The sequence below is a fragment of the Brugia malayi genome (genome assembly GCF_000002995.4).
Source record: "Brugia malayi strain FR3 genome assembly, contig: Bm_v4_ChrX_scaffold_001, whole genome shotgun sequence".
NCBI lineage: Eukaryota > Metazoa > Nematoda > Chromadorea > Rhabditida > Onchocercidae > Brugia > Brugia malayi.
The window spans coordinates 22,369,501-22,386,806 of record NW_025062479.1 but is presented as its reverse complement, the minus strand read 5'-3'; the positions used below and the strand labels follow the sequence as shown (position 1 = coordinate 22,386,806).

General features: G+C 25.3%; 3 protein-coding genes across 3 annotated transcripts; 1 reads left to right on the top strand and 2 right to left on the bottom strand.

Annotated features, from left to right (window-relative positions):
• Window positions 1–3,059: 3,059 nt before the first annotated feature.
• Bm2130 (F-box domain containing protein) lies at window positions 3,060–6,927 on the bottom strand (the record flags this gene model as incomplete). Its single annotated transcript, XM_043075773.1, has 7 exons — window positions 3,060–3,290; window positions 3,756–4,014; window positions 4,373–4,614; window positions 5,053–5,241; window positions 5,543–5,701; window positions 5,886–6,131; window positions 6,715–6,927. 7 exons carry the CDS (start codon window positions 6,925–6,927, stop codon window positions 3,060–3,062), a joined length of 1,539 nt encoding a protein of 512 aa, XP_042931707.1.
• Window positions 6,928–8,661: 1,734 nt separating this feature from the next.
• Bm9141 (uncharacterized protein) lies at window positions 8,662–12,130 on the bottom strand (the record flags this gene model as incomplete). Its single annotated transcript, XM_043075772.1, has 9 exons — window positions 8,662–9,002; window positions 9,226–9,478; window positions 9,698–9,790; window positions 9,958–10,137; window positions 10,379–10,460; window positions 10,699–10,805; window positions 11,190–11,360; window positions 11,516–11,686; window positions 12,026–12,130. The coding sequence occupies 9 exons, from the start codon at window positions 12,128–12,130 to the stop codon at window positions 8,662–8,664; spliced, it is 1,503 nt and encodes a 500-aa protein (XP_042931706.1).
• Window positions 12,131–15,455: 3,325 nt separating this feature from the next.
• Window positions 15,456–17,069, top strand: Bm14331 (Uncharacterized protein; the record flags this gene model as incomplete). The annotated part of the gene is made up of 4 exons (XM_043075771.1): window positions 15,456–15,522; window positions 16,014–16,211; window positions 16,347–16,505; window positions 16,903–17,069. The coding sequence occupies 4 exons, from the start codon at window positions 15,456–15,458 to the stop codon at window positions 17,067–17,069; spliced, it is 591 nt and encodes a 196-aa protein (XP_042931705.1).
• Window positions 17,070–17,306: the final 237 nt, after the last annotated feature.

Below are 17,306 nucleotides of genomic sequence, written 5' to 3'. Positions count from 1 at the left end.
TTTTTTTTTTTTTTTTTGCAAATTTTAAACAAAATTACGTCTCATGTTGGTAAATCATTAATAAAACATCTTTGCAAAAAAAAAAAAAAAATTGCACTATTTTTTTTTTGTTATTTTAAATAAAATCATTTTTAAAATTTATAGGAAATATTTATATTTTGTTCATAAACATAACTGTAATTTTTTGAAATTTATAGGAAATATTGATATTTTATTAATATTGATATAAATAACAAATAATAATAATAATTAAACAATGATAAAAGACGTAAACAATAATAAATTAGCAAATATTAATAACGTTGAATTATAAAACGGAATAAAAATTGTTATGAAATAACTTTAAAAATATTTTTTTCAATAAGTTTCATTAGTATTTAACTGCACAACAAATTAAATTATCATATAAAATAATTAAATTAAATGTAAAATACATATTATTCTCATTTATATATCAAATTAATTGCAAATTATAAGGCTAAAAGGTAACGAATTCTTTTTTCAATATCAAAAGTGGAAAAATTAAAACATTTTTGACTTAGTTCAAAGAAATTTTTTAATTGATTTCATTTTTGTTTCTTCTCATTGATATATGATTAGTGAAAAAGGAACAGACGAGAAGAACAAATTGGAAAAAAAAAATTCGGTTAATGTTCCACTAAAATGATAGTATACATAAATATTTGTGTGTGTTTGTGTGTTTGTTGACAAAGAGAGCATTAAAAAAAGGAAGAAAATAGAAAAAATAAGAAATTAAAAATAAAAATTAAAAAAAAAAAATAAGTGGTAAAAGTGAAAGTAAACAATAATGGTGAAATATTTGTAAAATGTAATGAAATGATAGAAATGTTAACGATCAATCCGTTCAATCATACTTTTTAGTAATTATTTATTTCAAATAGAAATTCTCTCATTATAATAAATATATTGTTTAAAATTTTCATTATGTATTTTAAAATCAATTAAATTGTCATTGTTTAATTAATTTAGCTTAATTATATTTCTTACTAAAGTTTCGCTTTCTCACTATTGAATTTTCGCATTTTATTTTTTTAAATCTATACATGACTTTTTCTTCATGTGTTCAAAAAAAAAAAAGAAATAGAAAGAAAAAAGTGAATTAAAATTTGAAAAATTAAAAAAAGAACAAGTTTTTTGAAGGCCAAAAAAAGCAATACTAAAATAGAGAACCCATTTTCTCTTTTTTTTTTTTTTTTTTTGTTTTTTGGGCGAAATATATTACATCGTTAGTTAATTTAATATTATTAATAAATGTGATATAATAAAAAATAAATTAATAAAAAGAGAAAGAAATGAAATCTTTCGAATTCATCACATTTTCCTCTATTATTTCTTTTTTTTTTTTTTTCTGAGACTTTTTCCGGTAATTTTAATAAAGCTAAGAATACGAAAAAGAATGAAAAGTGAGAATGGTAAAATAAATGTAGCAAAAGGAAATTCTTTTAAGTTTAATTTTTTTCTAATTCTTCCTGATTTCAAAAAAAATAAATAAATAAGAAATGCATGTCGAGGAAGAAAAAAACATTGCTAAATGACAAAATTTTATATCAAAATTTATATGGACTTAACATTTTTGAATTTGTGTTATTTTATATTTACTTACCAGTCTTTTCTGTGATGAATTAAATGCACTTTGGTTGTTTTTTTTTTTCGTTTTTTAATTAAAATAATAAAATTGAGCGAAGAAATTGAATATGATCGACTGCGTGTGTGCTATGTTTACTTGATTACGCTTCGAAGATAAATCAACATAGGTGAGTCAAGATGAAATAAACAGTAATATGGTATACACCACTATCATTAGTCACAAAATCAAACTACACCGAATGAATCTGATAATATTCTTAGCAGGTGAGAATACTCTTAATTAAGAGGTCAATTTTAATGATCGCTAACAGAAGGTCAGTAGGAATAATAAAAGCTTATTCGATGGCTTCGATGATTATTGCTTGAGTGACTTTTCTAATAGCATCTTCCATCAACAAATGTAGAATTGCATATTAAAGTATATCTATGTATATCTAAAGAAGCCTCAAATTTTCCCAAAAAATTTTTCTAAAAAAATTTAATTTGAAAAACAAAAATTAAAAGAAATTTGATAGGTGAGAAATTGGTTTCGTAGAATTAGGGTTGCATGACAAAATGAAGGAAATTATGTAGTGTTTGTTAAAATAATATTTTTTTTAATATAATTTAATGATGCAATATAATAAAAGGGAAGAGAAAGTTTTAATATTTTTCTTCCAATTTCATTTCAATAGAATTATAAAAAAATTACCCGAGATTCGAATGAAATCACAAGCACAATAAACACAGGCAGGCATACAAAACGATGAAAAAGAGAAATAATTGACAAAAGTAATAGAACCGGAATATTTTCAACAAAACATAAAGTTGAAAATTTAACTTCTGAATTAAGTTTGAACATTAAATTAAATGAAAATAATTTATAGTTGTCTACGAAATTTTTCCAACATTTCTCTGTCAATAAAAGAAGAAAAGCTAAGAAAAATCATAATTTTTTTTTTTTTGTAATATTCAAAACACGAATTTGAACCGAATTTTGTTTATCAATGGCACTTCCTGTTGAATACCTGCCGAGCGAAAAACAGATCAAAAATAACACCCTACTATAGTAGAAGAAAAAAATAATAATAATGATAAAATGCAGAATGATTCTTAGCACCTAAAATTGCACACTTTTCTTCATTAAACATTTACTGCTATAAAAGGCAGTGCAAAATATATCCCTCTTTTTCTTTCATGCGTCTATTAAAAAAATTCAAGAATCTCAAAAAGCAAAAGTGAAAGGGACATTAAAACACTCGTACTAAAAGTCGAAACTTAATTTCTTTTCAAGATAGTTAGACGCAAAAAAAAAAAAAAAAACAAGGAATTTTTGCTGATCATTTTTGTGCGTTTTTTAACGAATTTTAAAAATTCAATAAGGCTGTTAACATATGAAAAGATGCAGAATTTACAATTTCGAAACAAACTATGCTATTTGTGTGTATCACTAGAAATACACGAAGAAATAATCAAAGCCTAATAGACTGCACAATTTGCTCGATACGGCGTTGATTTCGACCTCCAATAGGATGAATCGTTTCCGAAAATGACTGTCTGACAGCTGGAAGTAAAGCGATACGATTATGATTGAATTTTTCCGGAACATTAAATTTACAATCAGACAAATGACTGCTTAAGACAGTCGTACTCGCATTCTTCCATTTATTAATTCGCTTTTGACATTTACTGAATTCCCATATCTATAAAGAAAAAATCCTTTAATTTGATGTAGAATATTGAAAGTATTTTCATAAAATTTTGTCCTGAAATATAAAATAGAGATTACCGTCTTTAATTAAAGAACAGTTTAGAGAATAAGCTTAGATAAATAATTAAATAGGAAGCAAAAAATTGAAAAAGAGAAGCATCTACCTGATATGGCGTCTTCTCTAATCACTACAAATTAATAAATTCTACAGCATCCTATAAATGTTTCGACCAAATACCTATATAAAAACTAATCACACATAAATTTGATACATGTTCTTAACTTATTCATCAGCTTTGTTCATAAGCCCAGAGAAAATAACAGCGATTTATTTTATGCAAAGTTGTACTCTGACGACGGTATTAGAAAAAAAAGTTAGGGGAAAGCGGCTTCTCTCAAATAATACAAATAATACGATGCAATCGCTTTCATGAAATTCAAATTTGAAATAACTTACAAAACATTTTTCTGACCAATTTCCACTTTCGGATCGTTCCCATTTGATGTGTACCATTGCAGAATCAGAAGCAATTTTGAAACACATCAATCGCATATGTTTACATGTTGATGATAAACAACGCAATGATGCACTATCCAAATATTGAAAAATTTCAATTAGCATTATTGGTGGCAAATCATACAATGGTGAGCCCTTAGATCGTACAACCGATGGTTCGGGTGGACGATGAACAACACAATTCAGATAGCGATTATACCTGTTTTAACAAAAAAAAAAAAAAAACAATTTTTTTTGGAAAGAATGAAATGAAGCAAACTTTTTTTTTAATCAATAACATAAAAATCTTTAATCTCAAAACAAAGAAAAGAATTATCCTTGTAACACAAGAGAAAAATTATAAAAACCAAAAACTGCTATAAAATATGAACATAAATTACCTTATTAACGCATCTTTTAATAGCAATTAATCTAATGTAAAGAATTTGATTACATATGAGACTTTTTAGGCCGTTTATCCCAGAGACAATCAGAGTTATCACAACTAAGTTTTCAGTAATGAAAAACATAAATGATAGCAAATTTAAGACCAAATAACACATAAACAAACAAAAAACCTTAATTCGCCCCAGCATGGTTTAGCTTTGCAATAATAGAATGGGCATCCATCGATATACATCGGACAACGTACTATGCAGTCATCAATTCCCATATGTGATAATTCATAATGTGTACAATATTCATCACGACGAAAGCTTTCGTTACAGCAAAATGTATATATCGAAATTCCTTTCTGAACATATGGCATATTCTCACCTTTTCGTGCGAATACCGAAAAACGTTCACGTCCAATATTCAGCTATAATGTTAATTAAAATTATATGCGTTCAAGATTAGCAGAGAAAACAATATGTAATAGTAAATATATCTCACAACAGAAGGAAGTTCGATATATATATATATTGAAATGTAATCGTTATAAATAGAAAATAATGAATAAAGATAATAATTGATAATTCACTATTATACTTTTTTAATTAATAGAAATTCCAAGCTTATCAATGATTCCTAACTTATTGCTTTCAATGATCCGTAACTTATTGCTTTGCTTATTGCTAATGATAATAAATAAGAAAATCTTTTTTCTTGCGATCATATTAAAATGTAGAATTCAGATTCTTAAATACTGTACATCTAACAGAAAATATATCGGTAATGATTTTGGATAAGACAATGCATAAGCTAAATAAATTAAATGTGCCATTCATAGGTGAAGATATTACTTCTTAAAACTTACGCATAAATGCCTCATTTCGTAGAAGGGAGGCAAAAGTGACACTTTAACTGGCGGTATCACTTCCACCGGAGTTTTTTCATTTTCTTCGAAACTGATATTACCTAATACATGAAGATGCTGACTAGCTGGATCAAGTCTGCACAAATAACAATTTTCAAATGGAGAACGTTTAAGTTTCAACTGAATTTCCTGAAAATCAATCAAGTGAATATATGAAATCCTTGTACATTATAATATTAGTCTATATTTCACTATCACCTTCAATCAATAGATGGATGGGCTTTTTTGATATTTTCATATCACTTACAGCTATAGAAATAAACGTATAGTGAATAATAAGTTATATTTTTCAATATATCTCCATCTTTCAACTTCTATATTGCATCCATCGACATTACTATCATTAGTACATTAAAACATGTATAGAATTACCTCAGACAGACAATCTGAATCTGAAAACTAAGTTATAACTAAAGGCTTTTCAGGAAACCTTTTGTCTGTTTTCTTCGTCACTGCTGTCTTCGTCTGCAAAACGAGATAACTTTTCAAGCGATAACCTCAGTGGCATCAGTGGATGACATGGATTCTGGAAATCTGTTAGACGTTTCCGGTCTTTGCGACTTATCTGATAAGAATCGACAACTGCTTCCTAAAAAAAAAAGGAAAAAGAAAAATACAGAATATTTTTCACTAAAAGACAACCGCAAATTAAAAAATTAAAATATAAAATGAATGCTAATTCTGCAACAACAAAACCTTCAAGCAAACAAACTGACTCTTGTCAATTGACATCTAAATCCATCTCAATGTAGTAAGCCGACGTGAAAAGAAACCTGATCAACCAGTGCGGCACAAACATCAATTTCACGGTCATCTATTTCAGGTTCCACTTTCCATTGTTCCAGACCTTTTGCAAAACGTTTCAGTTTACGTTTTGCGTGATTACTAAGCGTTCGTCTATTCCATTGTACCGCACAACATATTGCGGATGCACAGCAATGCTTTAAATGCTGTGACATTCGATCACGTCGTAACAATACTGGACAACCGAATGCTGCGCATAAGCACGAAACGTAGGCCTTAAATCATAACAGCATTCAAAAATGATCCAGTAATTTTACGAATTTAAAATTTTCATGCAAATGCATATTTTGTTACGGTCTCTAAAAGGCATTAGCTGTATTGTTATCTAAAACTAGACCAATGATCATAATTAAATACACTATGAAACGTAGAAATCGTAATGGGTACTAAGAGTATCCAATATTGAATTAGACAACAACGCTTTCCCTAATATTTGATAATGTTTTCAAAGAAGGCCAAATATAACAAATATAACTACAGTAAATCTTTCTCATCAATTTTTAATATTCACTTCCCATTCATTTTTAGGCTTAATACATTCAGCAAACACATCTTTACAAAATAGCAAAAATTGTCGCTGAAAACATCTATGCATCAGTTTTTTCCACCTTAACTATCAAATTACTTCATATCTATTCCTGAAGATAGATAAAGGCATTATCCATCAAATTTTCAGTTCTGATTAATTCATACGATTACGTCTTACATGTATAATTGTCATTTTCGGAATTTGCCTAATTCAATAAAGCTTGACAACTTCATATACAGAACTAATTTATCAAATAAAAATAATCTAACCTTAGCACAAATTAGCAAATGATCTTCAAGTTTACAACCATGCAAAACTGCGTGACATTCGGGACATGAACGCAATGCACAGCGATTGTACTGACAATCAACACAGAAGCAAAACGCGCAATGTATATGATCGTCGATATCCGTCGAATCAAACCTTATCGAATAGATCTCCTTCGTTTGTATCACATTTTCCTCATTCTCACTGATATCCATTATTGCATTTCGTAACTGATTAAATTTAGCATTAATTCATCATCTAAAATTTCACCATAAACAATTTTCAATTTAACAATGTACTGACAACTAATATACATGTGATCGTCGATATCTATTATTCTATGAATAAAAAGGCATTATTGTGTGAATAAAAAAGCATAACTAACACAATTACTCAATTGTTATATATTTATGTGATGGTAACCAAATAATTACATTATATTAATTGTATGAATTAAATTACTGAAATCATATTAGTATTGAATTAATTACATTATTGCAAAAACTATAAATAGCCTAGCCGTGTAATTAAATAAATGCTAAATATAGTAAAGTTATGACGTAATTATGACGAAAGGCATTGTTATAGAAGAAAAAAAAACCACACAATAATAACTGCCATAAAGTAATCACAGCTACAGAGCGTACGACCACGTGAACGTCACGTAAAATCGAAAAAAGTCGAAATATGCGAATAGATCCGTTGAATTTAAGTAGCAATGAACGCTGCTACTCTAATAGTTTTGTTGTCTTTTCTCACTTATCGCTATATACTATCTCATAAATCTCATCAATTTCCGTTCTCCAAATTTTATCATTTTTCTTCTTATTCTCAGTCACTGACACAATTACATTTTCTTTTTCTTTTTTTTTGCTACAATGTTTTCGTACTTATAGTGTCTGCATCACAATATTTTTCAAATTCAATTAATCTTTTTAAACTTTCTTTCATTTTTGCAGAAAGAAATTAATAATAGCTAAGTTTAAATATATCTGATGAGTCATCTTTTTATCAAATTTTTAAAAATTTGCTAACATTACTATAAGGCTAATAAAGAATATTGTTTGACACGAAATGATGAACTTAAAGTTTTATATGTAATTTTCAATTGATGAATTAAAATTTTGAATTTCGATTCTTCGTTTCGATTCTTCATTAAAAAGAGTTGCACAATTGGTCCCAAATCTGGCACCTCCAATGATTTCTTCATTATTTCTTGACGCTAGAAAAATTTTAAAAAAAACAATTTTTTTTTTCGAATTTATAAAAATTTAATTTGAATAATTTATCTGCCATTTCTTTAATAATCCTTATAATCCCAAGTTTTTTTTTAAAAAAAAAAAAAATTAAATGAAGCAAATAGGAAGGAAATAAATAGCAAACATTATCAGCCACATGAATAATTTCCTTGAAATTAACATATCAATAAAAATCAATATTAACATATCAATAAAAATAATAATAATAATAAGTATATAAAATTGAAGTAAATGTAAAATAAAATTATGTGTCAAAACTGGCATTAAACTTTTTGCTTTTAGCATCAAATTTTCTGTTTTAATATTAAGTTTGTATTTTTTAATAAAGAAAAAAAATTTTTTTTTCTTTTATTTTATTTTCAAAAAGTAAGATTAAAATAAAAATCAATTAAAAATGATATCGGTTTTTCTTTTTTTTTTTATTAATTTTGTTGTTTGTTTTCACTTAGATAACAAATAGCTTTTGTCTTTTCTTGCAATAATTTAATTATTAAATTTATTTATTGTCAGTTTAGAAAATGTTTAAATTAATTAAGCATTATTTAAGTTAATTTCTTGTACCTTTTCCAATCTAATCATTTTATTATTTTCTTTTTTTTATTTTAAAATTAAACAAGAAATATGCATTTAAATTCATATATTTAAATGTTTTTCACAAAACAAAACAAAAATGAAAAAAATCATTTCTAATCACTTCGTGTCAGTTTTTTCACGTGCCTGTCGTTTCTTACGTAATTCTTTGCGACTTCCTGGTGGTTCAGTTCGTAATAGGATTTGCTCAAATTTAGGTCGTCGTTTCGAACTTGATTCCGATTCTTGACTGCTACTTGTTCGAATTTCAGCTGATTCTAGTGTTGGAGAGCTTTTGATAGCGCCTGATCCTTCCTGTTCACCCCTACCGCCACCAGTAGCACCATCGCCAATAGCACCACCACCGATAGCACAACCACCGATAGCACCAGCAGTACCATCGCTAGCAGCAGCAGTAGTAATAGGAACATTTGAGTAGATGAGTACCGGATCATTATGTGCTGTAATTACCGTACAAATCGAATCACGAGAGCTTTTTGGTGGTAATATTGAGGGAGCAGTGCTACTTTGGAGTGGAATCATTTCACCTGTTACATGTCCACTTTTAGACATGCTTTGATTGTTGAGCTAAAATTTCAGCCCAAAGTTCTCGTCTACTATCACTAGTTTTTTCCTAGGTTGGGTAAATTACGTAAGATTGTTTTAAAAACTGTTAACAACTACCAGATCCTATTGGAAGCTGTTGAGCTGGACGCCAATTTTTGTTAACTGATACGGATGTTTCATTACTAATACTTCTGGTTGTTGCAGATGATACCGAATCAAAAGGTGGAATGATATATGATCCAAGAGGTGATGGTGCTAATCCTAATGTTCCTCTTAATGGAGTTGGTGTAACTGCATTTTCTGCACCAGACACCGTATAGATGGGCGATGATAATGGTTGATTGCGATTTTCTGGTGACGTCAAACCATCCTATAATTTTTAAATTTTAGGTAGCTATTTTATTCTAAATTTTTAATATTTAATTTTAATCATATACTTATAAAATTGATTTTTTTTTTTTTTTTTTTTTTTTTTGTTTGTTTCGCAAACATTTGCAATGTACAAATTTAAATGATTGCAAATTTTTCTTTTCATATTATGAAATTGACATATTTGTTAAAAAATTCAAAAAATAAAACAAGTGAAAACCATAAATTTGGCATAAACTGCATCCATTAAAAAGAGTTGCACAATTGGTCCCAAATCTGGCACCTCCAATGATTTCTTCATTATTTCTTGACGCTAGAAAAATTTTAAAAAAACAATTTTTTTTTTTCGAATTTATAAAAATTTAATTGGAATAATTTATCTGCCATTTCTTTAATAATCCTTATAATCCCAAGTTTTTTTTAAAAAAAAAAAAAAAAAAAAATTAAATGAAGCAAATAGGAAGGAAATAAATAGCAAACATTATCAGCCACATGAATAATTTCCTTGAAATTAACATTATCCAAAAGAGCTGACGCATAACAAATATGTTCAGGATTATTTTGAAGCCAAAATATGATCGCTTCATAAATTTCTAATACCCATTGAGGTCCTTGTAATACTGGTGAAGAAATAAGTGCGTAAAGCAATTCGAATGATAACTAAAAAAAAAAGGAAAGGAAAAGGAGAGAGAGAGAGAGAGAGAGAGAGAGAGAGAGAGAGAAGAAGAAGAATATTAATTCTTTTAAATTTGAGCAACTTTTCCATTTTTTTTTTCTTTAATTAAATGTAAAAAAAAAAATTTTTACATTTAGTTAATTGCTTTGAAATAATAATGAAAACAAACAAAAACAAAACAAAAAAATATAGAAAAGAAATTATTTCTTTTCTTTTTTTTTTTACTTCTGAAAATTTTGGGCTTGCCAGAATATCATGAAATTTTATTGCTGCACCATCAACAACCATATTACGATATTGTGATTGTCTAAATGTAAGATAAAAATTAATGATAAAAAAAAAATTACGATAAAATAATTTTTTTTTTGAGAATAATATTATTGTCTCATTCAAGATTATAACAAAATTTCGTGCAGCAATTAGACTTGTTCTTTTTCTATTAAAAGATGACAAAATCTGCTAGAAGCTTTGAAGCTATAAACAGGTAAACATTGATATATACACCTGATTATATGATTTAAAATGAAAAAATTAATTAAACAAACGGAGGTAAACAAGCAATAGCAGAGTAAAGTAATGAAATTGGTGGTGATGTATTTTCTAATATGCGTTCAGTCATTTCTTCACAAATTAATGATACCAATGAAGTCACCTGAAAACTTTTTTACTGCAAACACAATCATATCTACTGATCATAACTATAATTTTATTGGATAGAAAGATTTGCTTGTCATTTATTTTAATTATTAAAAAGATTATTTGCCTCTATTGAATCACTATAATTTTTTTTCTATATCATTTAAAAATTTTTTGTTAAGGTATATTTTCAGAATTCAGTCATTTTGTTCCATCTGTATTGGTTTTATCTTGATTACCTATTAGCTTATCAATTCTTCGTTTCGCCTATTTTTGATACATTTGACTTTGTCAACTGTTTCTTTCTTGATTTCATCTTTTTTTTTTTTTTCTTTTTTTAAAAAAAGCATTATTTTAATTCCTAAATTCTTTATTATTAAGTTAACTTTAATATACTTACTTGAAGATCATTAGCTGCTATTAGAACATTCTCTAATTCACTTTCTAAAAATTTGATTTGTCCACTTTGAATGAAAGCTACCACATTATAGAGACCGGCATTCGTAATATTTGGCATACCATTTAAATGAACTGTGATTTCTTTACCCGATGAAAGTGTTTCCTGTGTTGCCTAAATATAATCTTTCTAGGATAGTTACCCATTTAAAGTTATTTAACTTTCATTAGTTTAATTATATATATATATTTTAAAAAAGGAAATGACCAAATATTTAAATAATTACAAATTTTGTACAACAAATATTAATTAATTCAATTAAAATTTACTTGTGCTGAAATAAGTTTGCGAAAGATATTCGAGAATGCAGTAAGTAAACATGCAGGTGCATTACATGAATATCCATTTTCAAGCACAATTTTTACTCGATTTTTAATACCAATATTTGCTGACCACTTTAAATATACTTTAGCTTCTAATCTATCAGCACGCAATTCATGCTTAAATGAAAACCAAAATAAAAAAAAAAATGGTTAAATATAGTCAAGAAAAACTTTGAAAATATTTAATTTCAAATAAATCATTAAAATATTTTTTAGCAAAATTTATTCTTTTACGTTTAAACCTTTTTTTTTTTTTTTCATCAATTTCTTTTTTTTTTTTTTTTTTTTTTAAATCATAATAATACATTGAAATTTCTCAATAATTTAATGCAGGTATAAAAATGTTCTCAAATAATCTCAATATGTTTTTCCTTTCACATTTTTCTGTTTTTTTTATGCATAAATATAAATATGCTTTTTTAGCAATTAATTATGGTTAATTAAATTAATTGGAACCTTCAAATACTGTTTGCGAATATCTCCTGGTACAACCCATACAGCATCCAACGCAAGTCGCTGTTGTAATTGCGGGACTCCTTCTTGCGATCTGCCGTACCACATCTGATAGAAGCATGCAAATGATGCGTTGCAATAATTTGAATCAAATAAATTAGTTTTTTTTCTTAGTAAATAAATTTGCATATGAATGTTGCAAATTTTATAATTTTTTGAAATTTGCATATGAATGTTGCAAAAAATTCATTTTTGTTTTTTAAATCAACCAATAATGTATTTTTCAATATAATTTGAGTAATTGATAGTCTAAAAAATTATTTCAAGCACTGACTGATATTATTTTAGAAATTAGCAAAAAAAATAATACAATTTGAATAATTGATAGTTTTAAAAATTACTTCAATTTGCTTATTTACTTATCATTTTTGCTAATTTTAAAACAATATCAATTAATGCTTGAAATAATTTTTAAAACTATCAATTATTCAAATTGTATTATTTAAATCAATCAATAATGTATTTTTCAATATAATTTGAGTAATTGATAGTTTAAAAAATTACTTCAAGCATTAACTAATATTATTTTAAAATTAACAAAAATAATAAGTAAATAAACAAAATGAGCAAAGGCATTTTTTTTTCTGAGGACAATTATTAAAAAATATTTTAATTAAATAAAGTAAATTTACATTTTTAGATTTAATTTAAATTTACAATTTCAAGCTTTTTTTGGATATTGCAACTAACAGATAATTATAAAGCATTTTAACAACATTCTTGGTATTTCGATCTTAATTTTATTTTCATTTTGAATAGTTGCAATTAATTTCGTGGAAAAATACTGCCATTAAAATTTCATCTTTTTTCAATTGAAACTAATCAATTTAAAGAAAAATTCATTCATGGTTTTTTCGAAAGAAAAAAAAAAAGGAAAATCAAATTATTTTGCGGAAAAAACGATTTACTTATTCCATCTCTTCTTACTGCTTTTGTAAATAATGAAAATACAATTTTATAACCTTCTGAAAATTTTCATTCATCAATTAACAAAATTTTTTTTCTCTAAACATAAATTTAAAAAATAGTAAATAATATGTAATAAATAAAAAAAAAAATCTAAATGTATACAAATTTCTTGATGGAATAGAAATAACGAATGATCATTTTTTTTATAATATCATATATTTAATTTTAAGCTACTTCTATTGTTTAAATTTTATTCTTTTTTTTTTTTCTATCTTCACTAATATGTTTATTTTATAAAATTTACTAATCTTTAACATTTCTTTATGATTTATTAAATTACTACAATTAGTTTAGCTATTAATACAATTTTATGATCGTCAAATTTCATGCAATACTTTTGTTAAAATAAAAAATTTTTTTTCAATATTTTTTTGCCATTTTAAATATTTATCATTAATTCTATTAAATTGTGTTTTAATTATAAACTTAGTAATAGTAATTAGTCATATTGAAATTTTATAAAATTTTATTAATCTCTAACATTTCTTATGATTAATTAAAGCAATAATTGGCCAATAATAGTAACTGGCCATATTTGACTATGATTGATAAATAAGCTGCGAGAAACTTTGTTCTCATGCTTGTACAGCTGTATAAGGTACAATGTATTATACATCAATGCAAAATAATTTTCATTTTTCAAATAGTCTAAAAAAAAAGAGACTAATAGAAAATGGGATGGAAAAAGATGAAGAAAAAGGTGAAAATGGTAGTGGAATGGAAAAGAAAAAAGGAAAAAGAAGAGAAAAGAAGAAAAATGAAAAAGATAGACTAACTTTGAAAAAAAAAGTAGCAATTGAAAATGATTTACTATCTTTTTATTTTAATAATTGCTAACAAAAATGAAATTTTTTCATTTTATTTCTGCTTCCTTCCAACTTTTTAAAACCTTTAAATTAAAACTGATTTCAAATAAAAAGTATTATAAATATTTTCGTATGTTTAACAATTTACAATCAGTTAATGTTTAATGTAATTAAATTTATTTATCAAATATAATTATACTGCTCTTGTTACATAAATTAGAATTGTTTGCCAAATTAATTTATATTTCTTTTTTCACGTGAATGCACGTGTAAGTGCATGCATGCAAATTATTGTAACATTGAATTCATAATACTCATTCATATATTTAAATATTCTGAATTTTTTTTTTTTTATAAATAAAATTATATTATCTCAAAAAGAAAAAAAAAAGAAAAATTAAATTAATAATTTCTTTCAGTTGAATGCAAATGAGAATTGCATCGTACGATGTGTCCTAAAAAACGATCGCTGCGACGATCATTTCTTGCTTCTCTCAAATGCCATCATTTCCGTTATGGTAAAATGCAATAAATTATTGCTCAAATATTTAAATTTTAATATTTCTTGTTCAATTATTTAAATTTTATTACTTTTTACCTTATATAATTTTTTTTTTTTTTAGTATTAGTATTATATAAATATTAATGTTGTATAAAGTTATAACATTTATTGCATCATTGTATCATGACAATTGATAGAAAATGCCTTACAATTTGCTGGTCAAAATTCAATTAAATTTTATTAAATTTAAATTTTCATTATTCAAGATTTGAATTAATTTTTTAATTAACATTTTATTATTTCTCGTGCTGATCTCTCAATTTACAGATTTCAAAGCAAGCAACAGCCATGGAAATGGTATCAAAACAAATGTATTCAACATTATTTGAAACAAAAATTGGAAAAATTACCAGAAATTTGTATAAAACATCATTTACAAGCAGTGTACAATTTTTCGTTTTGTTTTTTTTCAAATAAACTACTAAAAAAGTAGTCGGAAGAGAAGCATTAGATAATTAATTACTGATTAAAAATTTCAATACACAATTAATTGGCTAATTGATTTTAAACAATTTGCATTGCTTACGTAAGTAAGCACAAAATTTTCTAATTTACTTTATTTCCTATTTTATTTTGTAATTTATTAATGTCATTTGAGTAGTAAAAATGAAAAAAGACAAAAATTTTGCATAAAAAATTTTTATATGTAAAAGTAATAAAATTTACAAATTACTTTTAAATTTCAACTTAAAAATATAGATTAATTGTAATATTTTCAAGTATATTAAGATCAAGCAGTAATCTTTCAATAAAGAGTCAAAATTACTACTTAAAATTAACTTAGATTGTGAAAAAAAGATTGCAAAGCAAAAATTTCAATGAAATGACTCATCGTTTACAATAATTTTAGGACAATGCCTTTTTCTTTAAAAAAAAATTTTATTTAAAGTTTGAAGCTTTTATTTAAAGAAATTAGAAATATTTCGTACAGTGTCTTTATGATTATCTTTTAAGACAATTTCATGCATTTTTTACTCTTATTAGATTGCTTTTGTAGGAGTCAAAAACTTCATTTATTAACAGTTTATCAGTTAATATGCTAAAGAAAGAATGGAATATACGTACCGGTGATATGATCATATTATCTGGTAAAATTACTTCTGGTAAATTTTTAAACAATTGTTTACAAACAATTGTATTATTATTGAAAAATTGTAAATAATAAAAGATATTGATTCATAAATAATTGATTATTAGACATATAATATTAAGCTCATTACAACAATATTTTAATGATTAATTGATAAATTATTAGAATTAATAGCAAATCAAATTTTGCTATTAATAATTTTTTCTATTACTTTTGCCAACATACTTTTTCATATTGGTAAACTGATGAAATTTAAACTATTCAATATTGCTCAAAGCAAATTTTTTTCTTTTGTCCTACAGTCCAATATACAATTCCAAAATATTAGACTAATTAAAGTAATATTTCAAGATAAAAACATAAAAATGTGACAACATAGAAACAATTAAAATTTTTTATACTTAAGAAACATAAAGAAAAAAAAAAGACAAATAAAAATTTCTTAATACTTTCTTTTTTTGTGAAATAATGAAAATATAGTTGAAATGAGAAAAAGCATTACAGATAATCTTGATTTGAATGTTTCCTGGTATATTGGTACAAAAGTAATAACAAATGGTGGACGATATCGATATTGGCGCAAAGGTTTCGATTGTTGTTTGGAAATATTTGACTGTGATATATCAGATTCGGGCGATATTATATGTGTTGTAGAAGTAACAAATTCAATTGCTTCTGATATTAGTGTATTGCATGTCAATGGTATGTATAAAATTATTTAATTTTATTACAATAAATCAAAGGGATAGAAAAATGAATGATTATATTTAGTTAATTATTATTAAATAATTCAATTTACCTTATTTCTTTCTTTCTTTTTTTTTTTTTTTTTTGTAGATGATGATTTAGCTGGAATTGAACCAAAATTTTTTCAAAATTTGAAATATGATGAAATTTACGGTTGTCTACAGTTAGCATGTCAGGTGTCAGGCTATCCAATACCTTATGTTACCTTTCATTTTCGCAATCGCCGCATTACAAGCAATCAACGCATAAGTAAGCTTTTTTTAATAAGCTATTTTTAACTTATACAGATACATTGAAAGTATGAAACGGTAAATGTGATCATTTCAATTTTATATCATTTTTGATTATTGTTTCTTAAAGACGTTAATTAATTTGGAAATCACTTATAACTTTCATAAAATTGTTCAAGATTAAAATATAATTCTATCGGAGAAAGATAAACCGCGTGATAAAGGAAGCTTAAATTTAATAATTCAATCGAAATTTGAAAACATTAAAATCCTGCATATACATTCTTTGCATGAAATTTTTGTTGTTTTCTATTAGGAAATTATAACTTACTTTAATGATTTGCATGATAAATTCATAAATAAAATATTGCAAAAACTAATCTTGTTTATGATTTGTAAAAAATGTTTATTTACAGATATTGATCGAAAAAATGATTGGTGGATATTACGAATCAATAATTGTACAGTTGATGATGAAGGTAAATATATAGCTATTGCAAGAAATCGGATCGGACGAGTCATTTCATCCTGTTCAGTGATTTTAAATAATAAAGATCCATCTACCTATATAGCTGATGTATAGGAATAGCTTTATCAAATGTTACTTTTGTTTTTCAAAATCTTTGAAAATTTAATTAAAGTTGATGTTATTGCTTTTTTTTTTTTTATTTTATCAAATTCATTTTTATAAAAATGAAAAACAAAAGACAAATTATCGATTCCTTTGGAAGGAATTTGTTTAATAAACAATTCATTAAATCGAAGCAAAAAAAAAAAAAATGTTTGAAATGATTCATATTATTTAACAATTTGATAGTAC